This window comes from Notolepis coatsorum, assembly GCF_963971535.1.
Source record: "Notolepis coatsorum genome assembly, chromosome: 7".
In the NCBI taxonomy this organism is placed as follows: domain Eukaryota; kingdom Metazoa; phylum Chordata; class Actinopteri; order Aulopiformes; family Paralepididae; genus Notolepis; species Notolepis coatsorum.
Window position 1 is genome coordinate 38390758 of NC_140171.1, and position 23444 is coordinate 38414201.

Genomic DNA, 23444 nt, shown 5'->3' on the forward strand with positions numbered 1-23444 from the left:
GATCAAGAAAAGAGGGCAGGGTTTGAGATAGGTCAATTGATCCTTTGCTTATCCCCATAGCACTGATGTCAGATCAAAACCTTGTATCTCCTAGAAGTCTAGTTTTCAGATTAAAACCCATTCGTTTTTATGTTATTTTAATATTACATTTTTATGTTCTGAGTGTGTTTCATGGATGGGTCCTAGGGTCAGGAATCTTACTCGGCCCTTAAAGGACCATATCAACTTTGAATGGAGATAGAAAGACTACAATTTAAGTTTCAAGGTTTTGGTTGGACAACAGTGACGTGCCTCTGTATAGTTGAATGATGGAGTTAAAAGACATTCTTTGAAGTTGTATTTTTGAGAAATAGCTTGGAGTAACTCAAGTAGCCAAGAATCCTAACTTAACAAAAAGCTATAATAGTTAGACTGGTAAAAGATCACATATCCCCACTATGTTTTGTGACATTTTTATACCTGCCAAAATGTATACTTGATTTTACATAATTAAAATGGAAATTCTTTCTTGTGTTCAAGGTTCATCAGGGGAAATACAAATGATACTTGCACAAAAATACAATAAATAGATTAGATCCTAGCAGTAGGATTATAATGCAGTCTTATACAGACGAGTTTAGCTTAAATCTCTAAGAACATTGACGATATGAATGAATATCAACACTGTGACATCACTTCTATTAAATAGCATTTTAGATACTCCAGATAAGACATCAAACTGCCATGTTACGTCAATCACTTTTCTGTTGTTTTCAGGGATCCAGACTTTTCTGAAAGACACGGTGAAGAGCTGTGTGAAGAAAGGCTACGTTCAGACCCTGCTGGGTCGCAGGAGATACCTGCCTGGCATCACACAGGCCAACTCTTATGCCAGAGCACATGTAAGCACCCTCTGTCTGCCTGCCAACACTCTCACAAAGGATTTGGTAAGGTATGTGTTAGTTAGTTAGTTAGTTAGTTAGTTAGTTAGTTAGTTAGTTAGTTAGTTAGTTTCATCCTGAGGACAAGACGTGAAAGCAGAGCATTGTTTGCTTCTGAACTAGTCCTCCTTGTCGGAACACCAAGTGGCAGAAGGACTCGACACGCAACACAAGAAACATACGACACACATACGAGGCTGCGACCACGAACCGTCACGACACCCGACCAGCCAGTTGAGATCAGTTTCACATAATCAAAATGTTTTCATATTCAATAGTGACGATAGGTCAGGGGTGGCCAACCCTTGGATCTTTGCCCGTCAATGTGCGGCTCTTCTATCCAATTTTTTTTTTTTTTTTTTTTTTTATTATGTCACTCATTCCATAAGGACGTAGAATAAACATTTACAATTTTTTTTTAAATGGTCCATTTGCATGTTCTTGGTATCTGAATCTAGGGACATAATGGATCAGTGTCAGAAATAGTGTGTCTGTTACTAGGCTTGAGTAAATTGTAATGAACCAAAGGAGAATATCAATTCTATTTAAAAAAAAAATTATCTTTGACTGTGAATAACACCATGCTAAAATGTACCAGACCTGAAAAATCTAAGCAAATGAATAAAGGGAAGATGATTAAACAGAAGGTTTTGTAGATACAGTACTGAATTCTGCCATCTTTTTTATAATGTAAATTTCTCCACCATTTTTCATCGTATTGCAACACCGTTTTTTGCAAGACGTTCACAGAAAGGTAGAGAAACTAACTGTGTTCTGTTTTATGGCAATAACGTTCAGGTTTGTGGGAGATAATCCCAAAAAATAAGAGAAATAAAAAAGTAAATCCAGAAGTCAGATGATTGACAGGGGCTGGTGTGAGCTGGGTAGGGTAGTTTTTTGAAATTCGAAAGCCCTGAGTCTCTTCCTTCAAAAGACTACACTCACTTTTGGCTGTGCCACTTCCTCCTGTCAATATGCGCCGGTTTCCGACTCAATGCCCTGAGATTTCTATAATCTTATATTTCACTAATAACAGTTAAAATAATTGGTAAACAAACGTAATGCTGAAAATATACACTTTAACTGTATATCTCGGGCTTAAGAGGTTAACCCTGTGAGGCACAAATTAAAAAGACATTAGCAACTTCAGAGGCCAGAGGGTGGGACATATAAACACATTTACTATCAAATAGCATTGTGAGGCTGAACAACAGGACCAATTGACTATACATGTGCTTAAAATTTTTTAAATAAACATTCTTTTCTTAAATGGCTAAAAGTGATTTTGTAATTTTGCAACCGTGGGTCTCACAGGGTACTTTTAACCCTGTGAGGCCCAAATAAAAAAGACATTAGCAACTTCAGAGGCCAGAGGGTGAGACCTATAAACACATGAAGGGTGCCGTGACTGAAAAAAAGGTTGAGAAACGCTGGTATGGTGTGGCTCTTTGTGGTACCACAGTATTTTTTGTGGCTCTTAGGGGCCTTTCTCACTCACCAATCGGGATCGAATCAGCGCCCCCGGGGACGGGGGGGAGTGTTCTCACTCAGACGGACACACCCCTTTTGGGAGCGAAGCAGCGCTGATTCGGAATACCCCCGCTGAACCTGGGACTGTTGAAATAGGTGGTCTCGGGTGCGGGCCAGTGGGAGCGGGGGGCGTGACACACACACAACGTCGTTACTGTAATGCTTTTCATGGTTGCTTGAATTTTGGGCAGATAAAACCACACAGCAACAACTGGACAATACCCACAAAAACGATATTTATGGGCAATTTGAGAGTTCAGACCGCAACCAAACAAGCATGTGGAGCCTCACAGCTCAGTGGATGAAAACATGAAGCCACGTTACAAACAGCACTTCCCTGGCTCGCATTAGGCCTGGCAATTTTGTTTGCCATGCTATGTCTATACATTGGTTTCTTGTTCAATGCATTTATTTCTATTAGACCAGTGGTGCCCAACCAGTCGGCCGTGGTCGACCAGTAGATCAATGACATGCAATATAATTGCCACGAGCGATGGGATAATGTGCTGAACAGGCTAAGCTAACTAGCGGGGTGGGGTGGGTTATATTGACAAGGCTTGACAACAGAGGTTCAAATATAACTTCATATTTATTGGTTATTTGTTTCTTTTATATCAGCATCCAGTCTCCGTGTTAACACACTTCCTGTTTACATTTTCGAGCGTGACATCATCGCCTACGGCAAGCGTAAACGCTCAAAACGCAAACCGTAAACAGAACCCAGAGCGAACCAAGACTGAAGTGTGTACACAAACTAGAGGGGGGAGAGGGAGGGGGGAAGTTCGCACCCTACCCGGAATGAGGACGGTACGGAATGGAACGGAACCGAATGGGTGAGTGAGAAAGGCCCCTTAGTCTCTGACTGGTTGGCCACCCCTGCGATAGGTACACGTAATACACTGACCTAAACCAACACACACCAGGGCACAAGTCTTATTTGTTATTCTCTTTCGCTCTTTCTCTCAGGCAGAGCGGCAAGCAGTGAACACAACTGTCCAGGGTTCAGCAGCAGACATTGTTAAACTCGCCACTGTCAACATACAGAAACGACTGCAAGAAACCTACCCTACTGCTCCACTGTCACACCAACACACACATTCAGGTAAAACACACACACACACCATCCATAACTCTGTACCACTTGCATGTCACTCATGCAGCCTGGACTGAAATGTCAACGGATGACTGATGGCGTTCTCCATGCAGGCGGTCGACGCAGCAGGGTCACAACATCTCGCCTGAGAGGAGCCTTCTTCATTCTGCAGCTTCACGATGAACTGATCTATGAAACCACGGAAGAAGACCTAATACAGGTATCACAAAATGTCCCCCTGAGCTTCTAAACCCTGAATATCATTGTTACTTAATGCTCAGATCAAACACAATATCGAAAAGGGTTTCATCATAAAGTCTAGGTTGGTGATTTGAGAAGCAGATGAAGGTCATTGTACACAGAACATTTGAGGTTTGTGTCTCCATGTATCCCTCCTCCTAGTGCACCTAGTGCCATACACGCCTGACATTCCTACAGTACAGGATATCAGAGCACAGGGACCCTGGAGCCTTGGTCAGGGTCATGTGGTGGAACCCAACTCATCAATTATGTCATAGACGGATCTTCATGATCAATATAGGTTTAATAGTGAAAACATATATAGATACTATAACTACATATAGATTAAATTTGCTTGGGCTAAGAGGGGTGCTCTCATCGTGGCCAGCTGGGAAACACTGAGGGAGAGAAGGGGACCAGTGGTGCAGTCGTAATATGGGAATTGCCCAAACGCCACGTGCATGCGCGCTCCCGCGCATACATGTTCCCTCGGTTGCGCACAGAACAGATGATTATTATGCATAAATGTTTTAAATGTAATTGTAGTTACAATTTCTTTAATTGAATTAACTTAAACTAGAAAAGTAAATACAAACTAAATTAACAATGTAACTTAGAGTTAGTTTACAGAAGGACAGTTTCCTTCAGAGACTGAAGCACAACTTAATGTCTCATCCTTCCAGTCGAGCACAGATCAAGCAACCCCCCACCAGCTCTTCTCGTTGTTATGCTATCGGACGGTATCCTATTATTATGCAAAGTCTAGGTGATAAGTGCCGGCCGGCGCGACGAGTCCAGTGACAATTGTGAACGCATTTTTGTGTGCGCGCGTGCACATCCGCGCGCACTTCTGCCTCAGTGACCTACCTAGACAGCGTTTAACCGCGTTTGTGCACAACTGCATGCCTGAAGGGGACACTGAGCTTATTGGGTGGGGGCGCTTGGCTCTCGCCAAGGTGTGAGATTTAAGCTATTGTTTCGGGCAACCAAAAGGGATTCCTCAACAGTCACTACGATGGCAGAGCTAGTGGTCACTGTGGGTGTTACACCAGCCACCCTCAAGTTGCCAGCTCACAGCCAGAATACACCCTCCTGTAAGTTGCCGGGGATCAAACCAGTGACTGGTTGGTTTCTCTACCTGTAGACCAGATAGGATGTAAAGCTAGTGAACTTAGACTAAGATATGCATGGCGTGTTTAGTCCCACACATTCTCTTCAACACAGGTGGGGAAAAGGCAACATTGTGTTTGCAGCAGACTGGATATTTTCTGACTTCTGATTTGTCTGCCGTTCCTCCTCCTCTCTGTGTCAGGTTGCTCAGATCGTGAAGAGGGAGATGGAATCAGCAGTGAAACTGTATGTGAAGCTCAAGGCCAAAATCAATGTAGGACCCAGCTGGGGCAATCTGCAGGATCTGGACATATAACCTGCAACATGGCCTCAGACTGTCTGTCTGTCTGTCTGTCTGTCTGTCTGTCTGTCTGTCTGTCTGTCTGTCTGTCTGTCTGTCTGTCTGTCTGTCTGTCTGTCTGTCTGTCTGTCTGTCTGTCTGTCTGTCTGTCTGTCTGTCTGTCTGTCTGTCTGTCTGTGTTTGAGAGACCGTATTTTCTTGAGTATTATAAGTTGTTTTACAAATAACCTTTAGTTGTAAATACAAATAATTATTTTTAAATATTGGTTATATCGATATGAATTTGCTGTATACAACACTAACAAATATATTTTTAACCTTGTTAAATTAAATGAAAACAGAAAAACATACTGTAATTTACTGTACTGGCACTATATGAGCGATGAATTATTTAATACATATCTGTATGGATTATATTTATATCTTTAATCCCCAAAATATAGTCAATATGTACAGATGATTTTGTCTGTATATACTCTATATTTCTATGTGGCATGATATTCCTGTCATGAAGGATTATCTTTTGTCTGATCTAGCCCTGTGCTGTAAATAAAGTAAAAATCTGAGGGGTTTGTGTGTTTATGTGATATGATAAGTGTTAGAATTAGTTCCTTCTGGGCGGCTAGGTGGCACAGTGGGCAAGGCGCTCGCCACCAACGCAGGAGATGCTGGGTTCGAGCCCAGCTCTCTGTGTTGCTACCAGCTTGGCTGGTCGTTCATACTAATACAATTGGCAGTATTAGGGGGTGGGAAGCTGGTGGGTGGGGATCGGACGTTGTGGACAGTGACTCCTACAGGTAGGTTGGTGTGCCTGCGCAGTAGAATCAGGAAGCGACGAGGGCGGCGTGTCCCTCCCACGCAGACCCTCGCCACCCTCGAGTACCGGAGGGGACACGTGATGCAAGGCTTCATCCACATTGCAGCTGGCTTGTGGGAGGCATGGCCTAACAACGTTCGAGACGAGAGGGTAGAATTGGACAATACGAAATTGGGGACAGGAGAAAAAATAGAAAAATCGGGAGAAAAAGTAGATAAAAAAAATAATTAGTTCCTTCTAAGGCTGTCAAAGTTAACGTGGTTAACAAAAAAAATTACGCGGCAGTACCATTTTTATTTTAATTTTTTTTACTTCACTCAGGTGTATTATTGATACTCTCATTGATACTATGTTTGTGTGTGTGTGTGTGTGTGAGTGTGAGAGATGAGCTGAGGAAGGGGCAAGAGAGAAAGAGCTGGGAGTGTGAGGGGGGGGGGGCGGGGGTGTGAGTCCTCAGCCCTTGTGTGGGTAAATGTAGCAAGTTCCTAACGTTTTCTTTCCCCTATTATTTCATGCACACTTTATTCATTGTTTTAAATTATTATTTTCTTTTACGTTATTTTGTGCATCACTCTGTTTTGAATTTGATGCAAATTTGCAATGCATGAGGGTCATCCTTTTGTGTTAAATGGCTGCATAAAGCAAGCATTTGTTGACTCATGTTGATAAGAGTATTAAAACTTGGAACTTGAAAAATATCCGTTTAAGGTAGATACATTTTTTTTTAATGCGAAATTGCGAGTTAACTATGGACAATCATGCGATTAATCAGATTCAATATTTTAATCGATTGACGGCACTAGTTCCTTCTAGTTTTCCCAGTGACATATTTATTGTCTTTTACTTCCGCAGTGAAAGCACAGAGACACAGTTCTGGTGAGTGTTTGCAGAACCTGCTCATTGTACATACTCTTTTTATTGCTCACTGTAATCTCACAGTGCAAATCCTAACGAGGAACAAAGTACAGAATGGCTGGTGTTACAGGAAGTGTAAGGAAGGATATAAGGAAGTAAAGCACCACAACACATTAATTTCTCTCCACTGGATGCTCGATGACAAGGGACATCATATGCATGATAGCAGAGCATACAGGTCCCAGTGTTGGTTGTATGAAGAGTTGGGCACACAGTTTACATGGCATCCTATGGGAGCGTCCACCATGGAGCGGGTGGCTGGTGAGAGAGAGGATCACACCCCCACCCTGTATCACTGTGGACCCCTGAGTGTGAAAACTGTCTGGGACAAGGTAAATATGTATGTGTGTGTGTGTCCATGTTCATTCTCTACAAGGTAAATATGTATGTGTGTGTCCATGTTCATTCTCTACAAGGTAAATATGTATGTGTGTGTGTCCATGTTCATTCTCTACAAGGTAAATGTGTGTGTGTCCATGTTCATTCTCTACAAGGTAAATATGTATGTGTGTGTGTCCATGTTCATTCTCTACAAGGTAAATATGTATGTATGTGTGTGTCCATGTTCATTCTCTACAAGGTAAATATGTATGTGTGTGTCCATGTTCATTCTCTACAAGGTAAATATGTATGTGTGTGTGTGTCCATGTTCATTCTCTACAAGGTAAATATGTATGTGTGTGTGTGTGTGCCCATGTTCATTATCTAGAAAGGTAAATGTGTGTGTGTCCATGTTCATTCTCTACAAGGTAAATATAATAATAATACACTTTATTTGTATAGCACCTTTCATACAAGAATTGCAGCTCAAAGTGCTTTATATCAGAAAAAAGACAGGCACAAAATGAACTCATAAAGTGCAGGCATATGGAATCAACAATTTTCACATTAGGATTTAGCATCCCAATAGGCCACTTTGTTTATGGTTTGATTCCATGGCATAAAATTACATATAAAACGAGCATTAAAAAAATAGCAGCAAGGTAAGGCAAATCAGTTTTAAAAAACATAAAACAAGCATAAAGAGATAGCAGCAAAGTAAGGCAAATCACAGTTTTTCATATTAGAATCTAACATCCCAATGGGCCTCTGTTTAAGGTTTGATTCAGTTTTACAATAGGCATTAATAAAAAGAAACATAAGAGTAAAAAAGTGCAGTAAAAATAGTTAATAAAATAGACAATAAAATGGTAGTTCAGTCAAATAAAATAGCCCTCATTTACAATACAAAAATCTGGTTGAAGTGGGCTCCTGAGTTACTTTAAAGGATATGGTTGATTGATTGAAAACTTTATTAACAGATTGCAGAATGGGTACAATACAGTATGGCTCAATACACACAATTGTTAAGGGGATGCAGACCAGAGAAAGACTTTCATCTTGTTTACATCAGGGTCCCCCATTTTCCATTCATAATGACATTTATGACATACACAACATACAGATATATATCATGACATTTGTGACATACATGACATACAGGTATACTATTACATTTGTGACATACAAGATATGCAAATATACAGTACTGTTAAACAGATCCTAACAGAAACTATATACATACGAGGGGGAGGAAACTACAGTGGGTGGGGGGGTTTGGACATTTATGGGGGCCAATTTCGAATTGCAGCCTCCCGTAGGTGCTCTTTGAGAGCGGTTTTGAAGGTTCTGAGTTACTTTGCAGAATATGTATGTTCATTCTCTACAAGGTGTATGTGTGTGTGTCCATGTTCATTCTCTACAAGGTAAAGGTGTACAGTATGTGTGTGTCCATGTTCATTCTTTACAAGGGATATGTGTCTCAATGTTCATTATTTACAAGGAAAAGATGTGTGTGTGTCCATGTTCATTCTTTACAAGGCATATGTGTGTTCGTGTTCATTATTTACAAGGATAAGATGTGTGTGTGTCCATGTTCATTCTATACAATTCTCTAGTTCATAACAGCGGTGAAAGTAGACTGAAAGTTTGGCTTGTACTGCCCCCCCCCCAACACACACAGACAGTAGCCAGACATAAACATGCAGTACCCTGTTGTACATTGCTGTGTCACACAGTAGTGTTATTTTGTAAACACTATATATATCACATATCTATATATCACACTTATGACATGACAACCTTTTAGCAGGTCAGCCTATGCTTCTTTTAGTGGTACGGAGTACCTGACAGTACTGCCTTCCTGTGCTTCACAAACAAATACAAATTGGGCAAACGAGGAAGAGGATCACTTCCTCCACGGGGTATTCCTAAGTCTACTCTGTTGACAACTGAGAAAGGCGACTATCGGTGTGGGTACCTTGGTGCTCCCTCACCTCATGACAAAATGTCACGACCTAGGATTAAAACGCAGTGTATCATTAAAAATAAATAGCATGTGGGAAGCACACCATATCTGAATTACAACTCCACCACCTGATGTTTATAAGATATAACGTACACAGTCCTTTTGAATAGAGGCCTTTCACAGAAGGCTTAGAATGCCCATCCTCCTTGTTGGAAGAAACAGTTGCTATGTGCAAAACAATGGTTGCTGTGTGTTATGTGAGAAATATATACATTACATATATAATGCAATACATTACATATATAATATAAACAAATGTTACAAATTGGCATTTTATTACTGGATCTTGTAAATGAGTCACAGTGGAACAGTTTTCTCCCAATGTTTTACCTTACCATTTACCATTACCATTGTACAGAGATTGGTTACAGGCAGCCATGTTGGAAGAAAAGAACTACACAAACATTCTGTGCAAGGCCTCTGTTCATCTGATGTTGATGATATACTATAGTCCTGTATGTCCTTTTTGCATAGTGAGCATCACCCCATTCATCCTCCAGAAGGAAGTTCCCAGCCAGCTTCACCTGTTCCCCGGCAAGAGGTACACCACGCTGGAGAAAGTCGGGGATCAGGAGCAGTTATTATGCCTATACAGTTGAGTGATATTCTTCAACAGTCATCAGTCTAGCAGGACACGTGTTTCTTTATACCTCACAGGTGTCAATACAATATTGCCGTTTACCATCTCTGCAGAGGTTTCTACCCTGTGAATCGAAGGGAGGCTGAGAATATGCTGACATACAGCCCCCCTCAATATGGTGACGTTATCCTACGACCCTCTTCTGAGTGCAACACTTACGCCCTCTCTGTAAGACACAAAGACTTCAGGTAGGACCAGGAGCACCGACGTACATGTTCTCTCACACACACACACATGTTAATTAAGCATTACATCAAGCGCAGGAGTGGGTTGTGACAATTAGACGATGCCTAGGGGTGGTCGTTAGATAAAAAAGAAATTGTCATTTACTTGAAAAGGAGTGGGAAGAAGCATACATATTTAATCCCACCCCTTTTTACTCATCAGATCATACTTTAGTAACTTTACTCATTCATACTTTACTAACTGCTCGTTTTATTGTTAGACTTATATTGAAAACATTTACTTAGTTAACAAAACATTTTTGAATAATTCCTTATTAATATTTGCCAAAACTGTAGGTTACCCTGTATAGTTTCTCTAGCCATTTTATATACAGCTACATATCTACATATGCACATATATACATACAAACTAGGGATGCTCGATATTGGCTTTTTTACAGATATACCAATATTGTCCAACTCTTAATTTCCGATACCGATATCAACCGATACCGATATGCCAATATCGGTAGGCCGATAATATCGGACATACAAACGCATACATACTGCCAGTTATCAAACCCCTTCATCTCTGTACCTCTGGAAAACCATTTGACTGTATTTTATTTTTAACTGTTTTATGTTTGTGGCACTTTGGCGACCCCTAGTGGCTCGGGTGTGCATATTTTGTAATACAATATATATATATATATATCAAATTGAAGGCTTATTTGTTGCCTGTTGATAGCGACAAAATCCGAAAATATCTGCTCAGCGGTTCTCGAGTTACATGCCGGTATTTGAGGCTTGTGCAAAGTACACGGTATTGCGCAAAATACCACTCCCGACTCAGGCTGCAGTAGTTCCGTCAATCTAGATCCGATCTCGAAAATGATTGTGGATCGTTGTAGCCAATGAGTGTGGCTTACCAATGAAACACCACGTGGGGATGTATGAATCAGGGATCTAGGATTCTAGGTGACCAACTAAATTCTTTAACAGGAAGAGAAAAACAGCCAAATGAATTGAAGTCTATGAGAAAACTGAGTTTTTCTTTGTACACCAAAATCACTCCTAATCACTCATTTCTGAATGGATCTTTATGAAATGTGGATATGTACTACATAAGGCTTCAGGCTATGGCTCCGTCTGGATTTCTAAGCCATACCACCTTCTGGGGAAATACTACCTCTGGACTACTAACTACTACAGAAAAACTTGAGTAACAAGTTTTTCTACAACTCAAGTTCAGACCTATGTTACTCTATTACGTTAGCACTAAAAGTGAATATTTTTTCTGGAATCAGAAACTTCAGAATGTCATCTTTCAAAAGAGACCAGGCTCATGCATGTGCTATAAGTATAAAGTATGTTGTTTTGGTTTGCAAAAAAAGTATGCAGTCCTCAAGTTCAAGTAAAAAAAATTCCACTTTTCTGCCCGCTTGATAAGCGGTTTTAAACAGACAACAAAGGGTATTGTTTAATGGGACACTTTCAGATATGGAAACCCTTCAATGTGGCGTCCCCCAAGGAAGTTGCCTTAGTCCTTTGATTTACCTTATGTATTGAATGGTGCATGCATGGAAATGTATGCGGATGACACGACAATGTATGTCTCTGCAGAAAAAGATAACATACGGTTATCCTATAACCATAGTTATATGTGGGCGGTCAGGTGGCGTAGCGGAGATTGTGCTCGTCACCAATGCAAGAGGCTGCGGTCTCGACTCCCGGAGAGTCAGCATTGCCTTGGCTTGGGCTGATCGCTATACTAACTCGTTTGGCTGAGTTAGGGGGAGGGAAGCCGTGGGTGGGTCCTGGGCGTTGTGGACAGCGACCCCTACAGTTCGGTCGGGGCGCCTGCACAGCGAGGGTAGGATCTGGAGAGAGGTAGTGCGACCTTCCACACGTTACACTCTCCCAGTGAGAATCTGCGCTGCCAGGCTGGCTGCCGGCTGGCTGCACATGCGTCGGAGGAAAGCATGTGACAGTCTCCGGCCTCTCGGACCAACAGTAGGGGGGAGTGCGCAACAACCAGGAAGGGGGTTGGGAATTGGCATAACGACTAACAGTGGGATGGGAGAAAAATCGGAAAAAGGAGGGGGAAAAAGATAATAAAAAAATAAATAAAACATAGTTATGAGTATAGCGAGCGCTCTGCTCTCTTGGAACTATCCCTTTATCCAGTCTAATATTGAAAAAAATGCACACATGCACACCCATCCGCCTGGCCACACCCACATCCGCTCCTCTACATAAGCGGGGTCGTGGCCACACCATCAGCTCCTTCCCAAGTCTTTCACCACCGAAGGCGAAGACCACGGGGTCCTCAGTGAGTCAGAGCAGAGTGCTCGCTATACTCATAACTATGGTTATTATAGGATAACCGTATGTTATATTATCGTATAGCTTACGCTCTGCTCTCTTGGAACACAGGAGCTGAGCAGAGCGCTGAGGCCCCCCACAACCATCAGAACTGGGGAGGATCCGAGCCCCCTGGACCCTCCTAGAGGGGACGGGAGGGAATCGGATCCGACTGTGCGAAGAGGGTTTAGCACCTCAAACGCACAGGGTGAGCAGACCGTGGGACTTACCTTCACACAGAAAGACCCGCGACCACTCAGGCGCGCATCCCACATGCCACCAGGGAACGGACAGGAAGCAAAACACCCCCGTCACAGCCCCCAACATCACGGGGTCAAAGGTCAAGAAACCAACCCCGTGGCAAGGCCGTAGCAGCGGAGCGCGGAGGAGGACTTAGCCCCAGGAACAACCTGAGGGCCAGGACCCCCCCGAAAAAGGGGGCCCGGTGAGGTCAACAATGCCGTAGCATCGGGACCCCACCAGACGGTCACTGATGACACCACCCCCCACATCGCCAGCGTATCGGACAGGGCCTGAATCAAGAGTAGGCCCTTCCCCCCTTTGGTATGCCGCCCTGAAGCTTACTGCACCTGGTATTCCCAGGGGGTCCCCCATCCAAGAACTAACCAGGGCCGAACCTGCTTAGTTTCCGAGATCTGACGAGATCGGGCGTGTCCAGGTTGGCATGGCCGTAAGCCCCAAGAGGCTACCCCCCCCCACAATACTGTGGGGCCAGACGGTGCGCCAGGCAACAGGCCAGAACTTGACCTGTGCCTGGAGCACTGCAGACTAGACAGGCGCCTAAGGGGTCTACTGTAAGAAGAACAGTACCCGGCGGAAGGGGTGTTCGGTATGCTGTGCACCATGTCATGACCTCAACAAACCCAACCCCTCCAGCGGGGTCGAAGTTCAAAGGAGAGGCCGACACAATTGGCAGACGTCATGAAAGATGTGGGGGCACACTCTCGGGCAGACGGGGTCAAGCCCGGCCTCAACCCGAGAGTTGACTCTGCTACCAACACACCGGAGAACCAACCACCTCCCTATGTTTAGTTTAACAGGAGGCGGTTGTTCCCTCAACCCACCAAGAAAACTTAGAAACATAACTGTGCGTATACACAGGCTATACAAGCAGCACAAGTGTTCCAGTTTTCAAAGGGTTAACCCAGGCCAACAGGTCGACGAGAACGAGACCGGACCTGGGCCTGGCGGACCGGGACCTACACAGGGATGCCTAGAGGGGTTGACAGCAACCACCAAGACAGCCCCCTCCCATCCCTGCCGAGCAGGGGGAGGGAGGAGTGAAACAAATGGAGAAGGACCAGGCCCCCTAACACAGCGCAAGGTACAACACAGTATGGACCAAGCACGTCACTGTTATGGGCAAGTCGTAGTGGCATACATATGACACACACATCCACGACATCAATCCCCGCGAAGCCCGGACCGACCTGGCATTTTCCCCCCGGAAAAGCACAAAGTCCTTCGGGGTACCAGAACAGCAGATCTGCGCCCCGGCGGACAACGGGTTAACTGACCTGGTCCGGCGTGACCAGAACCAGTCCTGTGTCCTAGTCACGCCACCATCCCCAGTCCTAAGAGGGGGGTATGTACGCGTGTCGATCTAAAACATCACAGAGGGCGCCACCAAGATGGACAGAACGTGAATGCGCTGCTCCTAGCGGCCCACCTCATGGGCGTGAGACCCCTCCGCCAAGGTAATGATCTACTCCGTCATCTCCCCCCGGAGATGCACGCGAGTCATCGAGTCCAACCTAGTGCACTGGCGCTCGGTAGAGATAAAAAATCTCCTTCCTAGTCACCCGCATAAAAAACGCCATTTCTATGAATTGGGCAACCAAGGCGCGCCGGCCCATAACGTGGTTCCACATTGGAAGCACCCAGGGCCAGCGCTATATGCACGTCAAGAACCCGAAACACATCAATGGTGAATTCTAATAAGAAACACCAGACAACGTTCCCTCCATACTGTCTGGGACGAGCAGCAGGAAGCCGGTCAATAAGACACAGACACGGGCCTTATATGACGCGACTGAGGGCAACCCCATCAATTCTGCTCCTCACATAAGAGGGGAAGACAGAAGTTCCCCCAGAGAGACCTCTACGTGAGTACAATTGAAAAAGATACATGCAATAATAATTGGGCCAAATGACCAACGGCCCAATACACACTGGAATAGAGAGCAGAGCAGAAAACGAACAGTTTTCGAATGCATCGCATCATCGAACTTTGACAAAGAAAGCGGTCTGCAGCACAGAGCTTGTAACCTCACGGATGTCTCCTGGCCCATAGGAAACGCGCCCAGTGACGTATCCCATGGCCGGGGGGAAATCCCGTGACCCACCCATCCTAACATGGAGTGGAACCAGGGAACCCCCCCTTCCCCCTCCCTGTGACGCGCTGCCCCTCAGCCGACAGGGAAAACTGATAGGCAGGAGGCCCCACCTCCCGGCCAATCAGTAAAGGGGGGGGGGGATTTATCAGCCCACCCCTTATGACCCCTCACCTCTGATACGATGCAATGACAAAGCAGAGCCATGACACCAGTCATAGCGTGCTACATGAAAGCGCATTATACCTGTTAGGGTAACAGCTTCACATTCTGCACGCCAGCCACAGACGATAACCTTGTCTGTGCAAAAACTGGCTTTATACATGGCTTCAGGCTCATGTGCGAACTTGCCACCTGAATTTTATTTACACCTTTACCCTAAAGTAAGAAAAACACAGACCAAGAGAGGGGCCAGGGGCCTTGGTACAAGAGCTACACATGTAACTTCTGTAGGCCAACACCTAACCCAGTTGTGGATTCAATGCCACGTTTACTTAAACGTGAACACAATACAACCCTCTATCACAATAAAAAAGGGCAAAAGTTCACTCTCACTACTGCAAGAGGAACGCCGTTTTTTATGATGAGAGAAGACATAAGTCCTTGATCAAGTGCTGGTCACAGGCCTTGCTAAGTCTACATAACAGCGACCAACAATTTTCTGAGAAATTGCCTCTCTCTAAGCAAGAGCAAAACCCCAGCAGAAGCTGAGGGATTTACACCATATCCCCAAAAACATAGTGAACCAACACACATTTTGTAAACAAAATCATATTTGAGGGGAGGGGGGGGGGCAGGGGCAAACCGGGGAATAATTTCACCCACCCCTCACCCCTGATACGCCGCCAAATGTGTAGAGTAAAAGCTTTACATCATGCACGCCAGCCACAGCCGAAAACCTTGTTTGAAAACAGGTTTCCCACAGCTCTGCTTATGTGTGAAAAAGACTTGCCACTTGTTATTTTCATCATTACCCTCAAGTAAAGAATAACAAGCTAAGAGAGGGACTCGGCCCTCGATCATATGCCACTATGCACAGCATTGTAGGGTAACACCCAGCCAGTTGTGGGCTCAGCCACATTGTCTAAACGTTACATGAACACACAACTTCTCATCATACAACAAAAACCCAGTTCATTTTTACTCACGTAAAAAACAACGCTGTTCTTAGGTAGAGAGAAGACAAGCCTTGGCCAACGCTAACCTCAGCTATACAAAGCGACCAAGACAATCTTCACACCACACGTCGTATCTCCAAATGTAGTGAAGTAACATTATGTTTTGTCAAACAAAGACATTGTTATTAACAAAAAACATTCGGGAGGGGGAGGAAGGAAGAGTGGGGTAATGTCCAATTGGGTTACTGAAAACAAGTTAAAGTTAAATGTTTCAAAAACAAAGACTATCATGCTGGCCTCTAGAAATAAATTAAGAACGGATCAGGAACTAAATATTGTGTTGAATGGTGCTGCTATTGAGCAGGTTAGAGAGGCCAAGTTGTTGGGTGTGATTATTGATGAAAAGCTTGCTTGGTCAAGGCACATTAATAACATAGTGGCTAAAATGAGTAGGAGTATTTCAATGATCAGAAGGTGTGCTCATCTATTGAGTGAGAAGACAGTTAAACTAATGTTACAAGCTTTAGTCCTATCCCACTTGGACTACTGCCCAACAATTTGGTCGAGCGCTTCAAAGCGGGATCTGGAGAAACTTCAGCTTGCTCAGAACAGAGCGGCACGTCTCGCCCTCCGCTGCTCTGTGAGGAGCAGTGTTGGGGGAATGCATGCCGCTCTGTCTTGGCTTAGAGTGGATCAGAAGCTGGCATGCAGCCTTGTAACATTTTGTTTAATATTTATAAAATTGGTAAACCTAAGTCTTTGTGGTCAGAACTACAACCCACCAATACTAGACATGGCTATGTCACCAGACACGCAGTGGGTCTTCATTTTACTCTACCTCTACCAAGAACAAATGCACTTAAGATAACCGTAATGTATAGAGCTGCTGCAAACTGGAATTGTATACCTGTGAAGATAATGATGATCAGCAACACATTTACGTTTAAGAAAAAGTTGCTGTTATGAATGGTGAAATACAGTTGAGTTACTGATTTATTTAGTTAGTATGGTTAGTTTAGTTAGTTTCAAGTTCAAGTTTCTTTATTAGTTGTCATACAGAAGAAATACAGGATACTTTTGTATGAAATGCTTCTTTCTGTTCTGCTCCTGAGAGTGTGCTAGGTAAAAATAGATAATTATAATAAGTATAAAATAGAAAGTCATGTACTTAAACAAGTGTAAACAAGACAAAAATGTTCAATATACATAATGTACAATATACAATGCAGAGTAGTACATTACAATATAAATATAAATGGCATGAGGTAGCTTGTGGTGCCACCTTGTGGTGGTAAGGTAAGGTGCAAGGCTTGGCAATGTGCAATAGGGAGGTGTAGTGGTTACATCATTGCCGTTTTTCCTGTTCCACCCTCTGTTCCAACCCAATGCATCGTCTCGTTTTAAAACAAATAAAGCATTGGCATGGTGTACCTTTCTGTGCTTATTCATCCACAATTTATAGCTCAACATGAAGATATTCGCAATTAATCATAAAAAAAAAAAAATGCTTAAACAATAATGTTAGTGATAGAAGGGAACTCATTTTGTGCAAAAGTGGAACGTTTTTCAAATTCCATGCGGCAGAATTGTTACAATAGCCGATTTAGAAATGGTCAATGGGGAAATACATTGCATTGCACAGAAGGTGGAACAACCAGTGACGTCAGACTACACCTCCCTATTGGGTATGAGTTGCCAATAAATATAAAGTGTGTTAGTGTGTAAAGTGGGTGCTACAGTGAGTTGTCCATTTAAAGTGGGTGTGTACGTGTGGGTGTGTGTGCTGTGAGTGTGTTTGATGGTTTGTTACATAGTGTTAATTGTCATTGAGCATCCTGATGGCCTGTTTAGTTAGTATTGTATTTGTGGTTGGAGCCTTTGTGTGTTTTCTTTGTGAGATTTTGAAGATGTTGAGAATGTGCTTAGGCTAAGGTATTTCTTATGTTTTTATTGTTTTTTTTGTTACTGTAATATAATGTACTGTAATGTTGTAGGTTGTGTGTTAGGACCCCAGGAAAAGTCTTTCACCCATGGGTGTAGACTAATGGGGATCCATAAAATAAACAAATAGTGAACAGTAGAGAATGTGAAATGATTTGTGATCCAGGACCTGCTTTGCTTTGTTTATTACTGAAATGCTCCTTGCCAATGGTTTGAATATTTTTAATATGTGATTTCCAATTAATTCTTTCGTCAATCGTGACACCAATAAACTTTATTTCAGACACTCTTTCAATATCCACCCCATTTATTTGTACCTGTACACATATATCTTTCCTAAAATTTCCAAACAGCATTATTTTGGTCTTGGATACATTTTGTGACAATTTGTTGAAATCAAACCACATTTTAAGTTTAATAATTTCCTTCGTAATGTCCTCCTGCAATTTGTTTAAATTATCCCCAGAACAGAAAATATTTGTGTCATCAGCAAACAAAACAAATTTCAATAACTTGGACACTTTACATAATGTCATTAATACAGTATAAATAATTGTGGCCCCAACACTGACCCCTGGGGGACACCACAAGCAATGTCCAAACACAATGAAGAGCAATCACCCAGTTTCATATACTGTTGTCTCTTATTTATGATAAGAGCATAACTTTTGATCCAGTCTAGTACTATTCCCCTGATGCCATACGTTTCCAATGGTTAATTGTGTCAAATGCTTTTTTTAAATCAATAAATACTCCAATTGCATGTTGTTTTGTCTATGGCATTTGTGATTTCCTCTATTGATTATATTATTGCCAGTGACGTTGATCTGTTTGCTCTGAACCCATATTGGCTATCAGAGAGTAGTTGATGCTTATCTAAGAAAGCATCTAACCTGTTGTTAAATAGTTTCAGTATTTTATAAAATTGTGGGAGTAAAGAGACAGGTCTGTAGTTTGTGATGGTGTTTGCTCCCAGTTTTATACAGAGGTATGACTTTAGCTATTTTCATCTCATCTGGAAATGAACCAGTTTGAAATTATAAATTGCAGATATATGTTAATGGTTTTGAAAGTGATTTTCAAAGTGCCAAAAGGTCCACACTTTTTGGTTGAAGTGTAGCAATACAAGACCACCACACTGCATCAACAGTGTTAGATACTGTTGCCCCTCTGAAGGTTAAGGTAAAAACTGATAGAATCTCTCCATGGCTAAATAACACCAATGTTAAAGATAACGAGAAAATGTAGGATAGCCGAGCGAAAATGGAGGAAATTCAAACTCGCAGCTCACTGTAATTTATACAGACGCCATGGGCGCATACAATAAGGCAATACAACTTGCGAGAAAGGATTATTTTTCCAAAATTATCTCAAAAAATATGGGTAACTCCAGGGTACTTTTCTCCACCATCGACCGGCTGATTAACATGCCACCCCCTCATATACTACCGCAGCAGTCAGCCACAAAGTGTGAAGAGCTTGCAGTTTTCTTTGATGACAAGATATCTTTGATTAGAGCAAGCATTGTCTCTGATATAGATCTGGCCGAGAGTGGCAACCCCTCCTGAGATAACTATGAGGGAATTCACATGTATTACATTACCTGACCTCTGTAAGATTGTCTCCGAGTGTAATTCCGCCACTTCCTGCCTTGATCCTATACCAACAGCATTTCTCAAGCGGGTGTTCGATCTGAATCATGTCCTTGAAATCATAAATATGTCGCTTCAAACTGGCACTTTTCCAGATGCATTCAAAACGGCTGTAGTAAAACCACTACTAAAGAAAACAAACTTAGATGTAAATGAACTGAAAAACTATAGGCCAATATCTAACCTTCCATTTATCAGCAAGATATTAGAAAAGATAGTCTCAGTACAAATAAACTCCTTTCTCAAAGATAACAACATCATGGAGGAATTACAATCAGGCTTCAGAACAAATCACAGCACTGAAACTGCCCTTACTAAAATAGCGACCTCAGGCTAAACTCCGATGCTGGCAAAGTCTCAATTCTTGTCCTATTGGACCTTAGTGCAGCGTTTGATACGATTGACCATAATATCCTGATCAGCCGTCTTGAAAGACTGGTTCGTTTTTCCGGTCATGTACTGGATTGGTTCAGACTTCTCGGTTACAGTGGGTGACAATATTGTCACAAGGAAAGATGAAATTACCTACCTGGGTTCCATCCTAGAGGCTAATCTTTCCTGTGACAAAATGGCATCCAATGTAATAAAAAAAGTCAACCAACGAACGCGATTCTTGTACCGGATCTCCTCTCTGGTAAACAAGAATACCCTGAAGACTCTAGCAGGAGCACTCATTCAAGGGTACTACGACTATGCTTGCACCTCATGGTACCAAAGCACCTCAAAGGCACTAAAAAACAAATTACAAACATCTCAAAACAAGCTAGTCAGACTACTACTTGACCTGACTCCTAGAACCCACCTCACCCCTGCCCACTTTGACAACCTAGGATGGCTTAGAGTAGACGACAGAGTACAGCAACTTGCAATGGGCCTGGTCTACAAGATACACTACGCGACCAAGGTACCCATGTACATGTCAAAATACTTCCCAAAGGTCAGTGAATACCACGATCACAACACCAGAGGGAGCTCCACAAATCATGTAAAACCCAGATTCGGCTCAAACAAGGGACTAAACACGTTTAGCAATTATGCCACATCAATGTGGAACGCCCTGCCTAAAGCTGTAAAGGAATGTGAATCACTACCCACCTTCAAAAACACTCTCAAAAAACACCTACGTGAGACTGCAATTCGAAACTGGCCCCTACAAATGTCCTAACCTAGTTGTACAGTAAATGACCAAGTAAGGCTTTGTCAACATTCCAATGTACAGTGTAAAATGTGTGTGTGTCCCCTACCCAACCCCCCCCCCCCCCCCCACCCCCACCTCCAATGTACAGCCCTCACCCAACCCACCCAACCCCACCCCACCAACCTCCTCCAATGTACAGTTTCTACGCCAAATGTATATACACTCCTTTTCTGGACACTTTTGTATCACAAACAGTACTGTATTTGCAAATCTGATATGTCATAAATGTATAGATGTAGCAGTACTGTCTATCTGTATGTCATGTATGTCATATATGTTATGATGAATTGAAAATGGGGGACCCTGGTGGAAACAAGACGAAAGTCTTTCTCTGGTCTGCATCCCCTTAACAATTGTATGTATTGAGATGTACTGTACTGTACCCATTCTGCAATCTGTTAATAAACTTTTCAATCAATCAATCAATCAAACATACATTAAGGGGAGAAAGTTCTATGTTAAGCTTGGAGACAAACAATGTATCCGAGAAACATGACAGCAACTTTGGAGTTGCACAAGGAAGCTGCCTTGGTCCATTACTCTTCTCGCTATATATGCTGCCCCTCGGGGACATCATTAGAGACCACAATGTATGCTTCCATAGTTATGCCGATGATACACAACTATATCTCTGCAGAACCAAATAACACTACAGCCATACAGTCCATTACAAACTGTCTTTTAGCAATAAATAAGTGGATGAACAATAACTTCCTGAAATTAAACGAAAGCAAGACCGAAATCCTATTGATCGCCCCAAAAGCGAAAAGGGAAGTGCTGTGTGGAAACCTGAGGAGTCTGACATCCTATGTAAAGACTGAGGTTACAAGCCTAGGTGTCATTTTGGACTCAGACCTGACCTTTAAGTCCCATATTAATAAGGCCATGAAAACGTCATTCTTTCACCTAAGAAATATAGCGAAAGTAAGACCATTCGTAAATAAAAAGGATGCAGAGACACTGATTCATGCTTTTATCTCAAGCCGGCTTGACTATTGTAATGCACTGTTCACTGGTCTTCCCAAAGCAACCATTGGGAAGCTTCAGCTTATCCAAAACTCTGCAGCTCGATTACTAACTCGTACAAAGAGAAGAGAACATATCACTCCAGTCCTAGCCACTCTGCACTGGCTGCCAATAACTCATAGAATTGATTTTAAGGTCCTTTTCCTGACATATAAAGCTCTTAATGTGCAAGGCCCAAAATACATAGCAAATTCCCTAGTTAGTTATCTGCCCTCAAGAACGCTACGTCATCCACTACAGGTTTATTAGACACACCCAGAAACCAAAAGAGGATCGGAAGTACGGCATTTGCCAACTATGCAACCACCACACATCAGGAATGCCAGCTCCATACACATTTTTAAAGGAACATTTTAACCTATACAGTCTAGCTTACAAATAGTGTACCATGCCTTAGGGACAAATAGTGTACCATGCCTTAGGGAAAGTGAGTATCTTATTGAAATGTTTTTATTATGAGTTTTTACTTTTATGTATTGATCTTTTACTGAAATGTGTTATTTTACTGCGCTTTGCCTATTTGCGGTACTTTTTTTTTACTGTTGTCTTATTAATGTGATGCTTTACATATGCGTATGTTTGTGTACAGCACTTTGAGCTGCATGACATGTATGAAAGGTGCTTTATAAATAAATCTTTACTTACTTACTGCTCTCCTGTCCTAGGGCTGCTCCAGTTGTTAAGCACTACAGAGTGAGGGCTTGTGACTCAGGCTTTGTCATTTGTTTCCAATATGAAGTAAGTGCTGCTTTCAGGAGCAGATGTACCTCTGTCTCCAAGTTCTTAATCCCTGTAGTGATTTTTTTTCTGTTTACATTGTTTCCTCATGTGTTTGACTCTTAAACCACTAAAACCTGCACGAACTATAACATGTCATGCCATTTAGGGTACAGACCCTCGCCTGCATCTTGTGTATACTCTATATACTGTTTACTCATAGTAAAATGTATTGCCTATATTTATTGTAACATATTATAACTGATAGGGCATACAGACCCTCTTCTTTTTCTTTAGATTACATTTTATTGCCTATATTTATGTCTTTCTTCTATTTCCCTGCCCATACCTGTAACTCCCCCTCACATTGTCTTAGGTAACTTGCTCCAGTCTGGAGGATGTGGTGCCCTGCTTCCTGAGTCACATGACACAGCAGTCACTACAACCTTATCTCAGGCCTTGAGCCCAGGACGTTGTGATTATATGGTATGCGTCCGTTACGTATTACTTTCACATGGTGGAGGGTTACTTACTGTCTGTGGTGCATATTCACATTGTGGTTAAGTGTGCTGTCACTAATTGGTGGTTTGATTGACACACTGTTTCTTCCTGTTTTTCCATGTGTTTAAAATGGCCGCTTTCTAATTGACACAGGTGTGGTGATGAGGCACCACGCCCTACAAAGGAGAGCAGAGTGCAGGCTGCAGTGTCTCCCCACTTCACAAGAGATGTCTCAGCTCTCCAGCGTCTCACCTGCTCTCACTACTTGTTGTACATTCGGCTTGTTCTTCCTTTTTGCCTATAGTTTTGTTATTTGAACTTTGGAGTCTGGAACACCCAGCTCCCACTCTTTTTGTCCATTTAGTTAGCTGTGTAAATAAATAGTTATTTTTGATAACTCTTGTCCAGTGTCCTGTGTCCACCACGTTGCATTCAAGGCCTTCACGAGCCATATTTTAAGCTTGAATGTAACAAATGTAATGTTAGCCTGGACGCC

The 23444-nt window shown here is 42.6% G+C and overlaps 1 protein-coding gene and 1 long non-coding RNA gene across 2 annotated transcripts in view; both read left to right on the forward strand.

Moving 5' to 3' along the window:
* polq (polymerase (DNA directed), theta) overlaps nucleotides 1-5729 on the forward strand; it is a gene marked incomplete at its 5' end in the record, with an annotated part of 52417 nt that extends 46688 nt beyond the window's left edge. The window contains 4 exons of the mRNA XM_084318258.1: nucleotides 757-881; nucleotides 3417-3552; nucleotides 3657-3763; nucleotides 5096-5729. Of these exons, the coding sequence (XP_084174384.1) occupies nucleotides 757-881; nucleotides 3417-3552; nucleotides 3657-3763; nucleotides 5096-5209 (482 nt within the window). The 3' untranslated portion in view covers nucleotides 5210-5729. The remainder of the gene's footprint in view (nucleotides 1-756; nucleotides 882-3416; nucleotides 3553-3656; nucleotides 3764-5095) is intronic.
* Nucleotides 5730-9767: 4038 nt separating this feature from the next.
* On the forward strand, nucleotides 9768-23313 carry LOC311232363. The gene is made up of 5 exons (XR_014619941.1): nucleotides 9768-9867; nucleotides 9967-10101; nucleotides 22396-22468; nucleotides 22824-22933; nucleotides 23102-23313. It is a non-coding gene; the product is annotated as an uncharacterized lncRNA (long non-coding RNA).
* The last annotated feature ends 131 nt before the right edge of the window (nucleotides 23314-23444 follow it).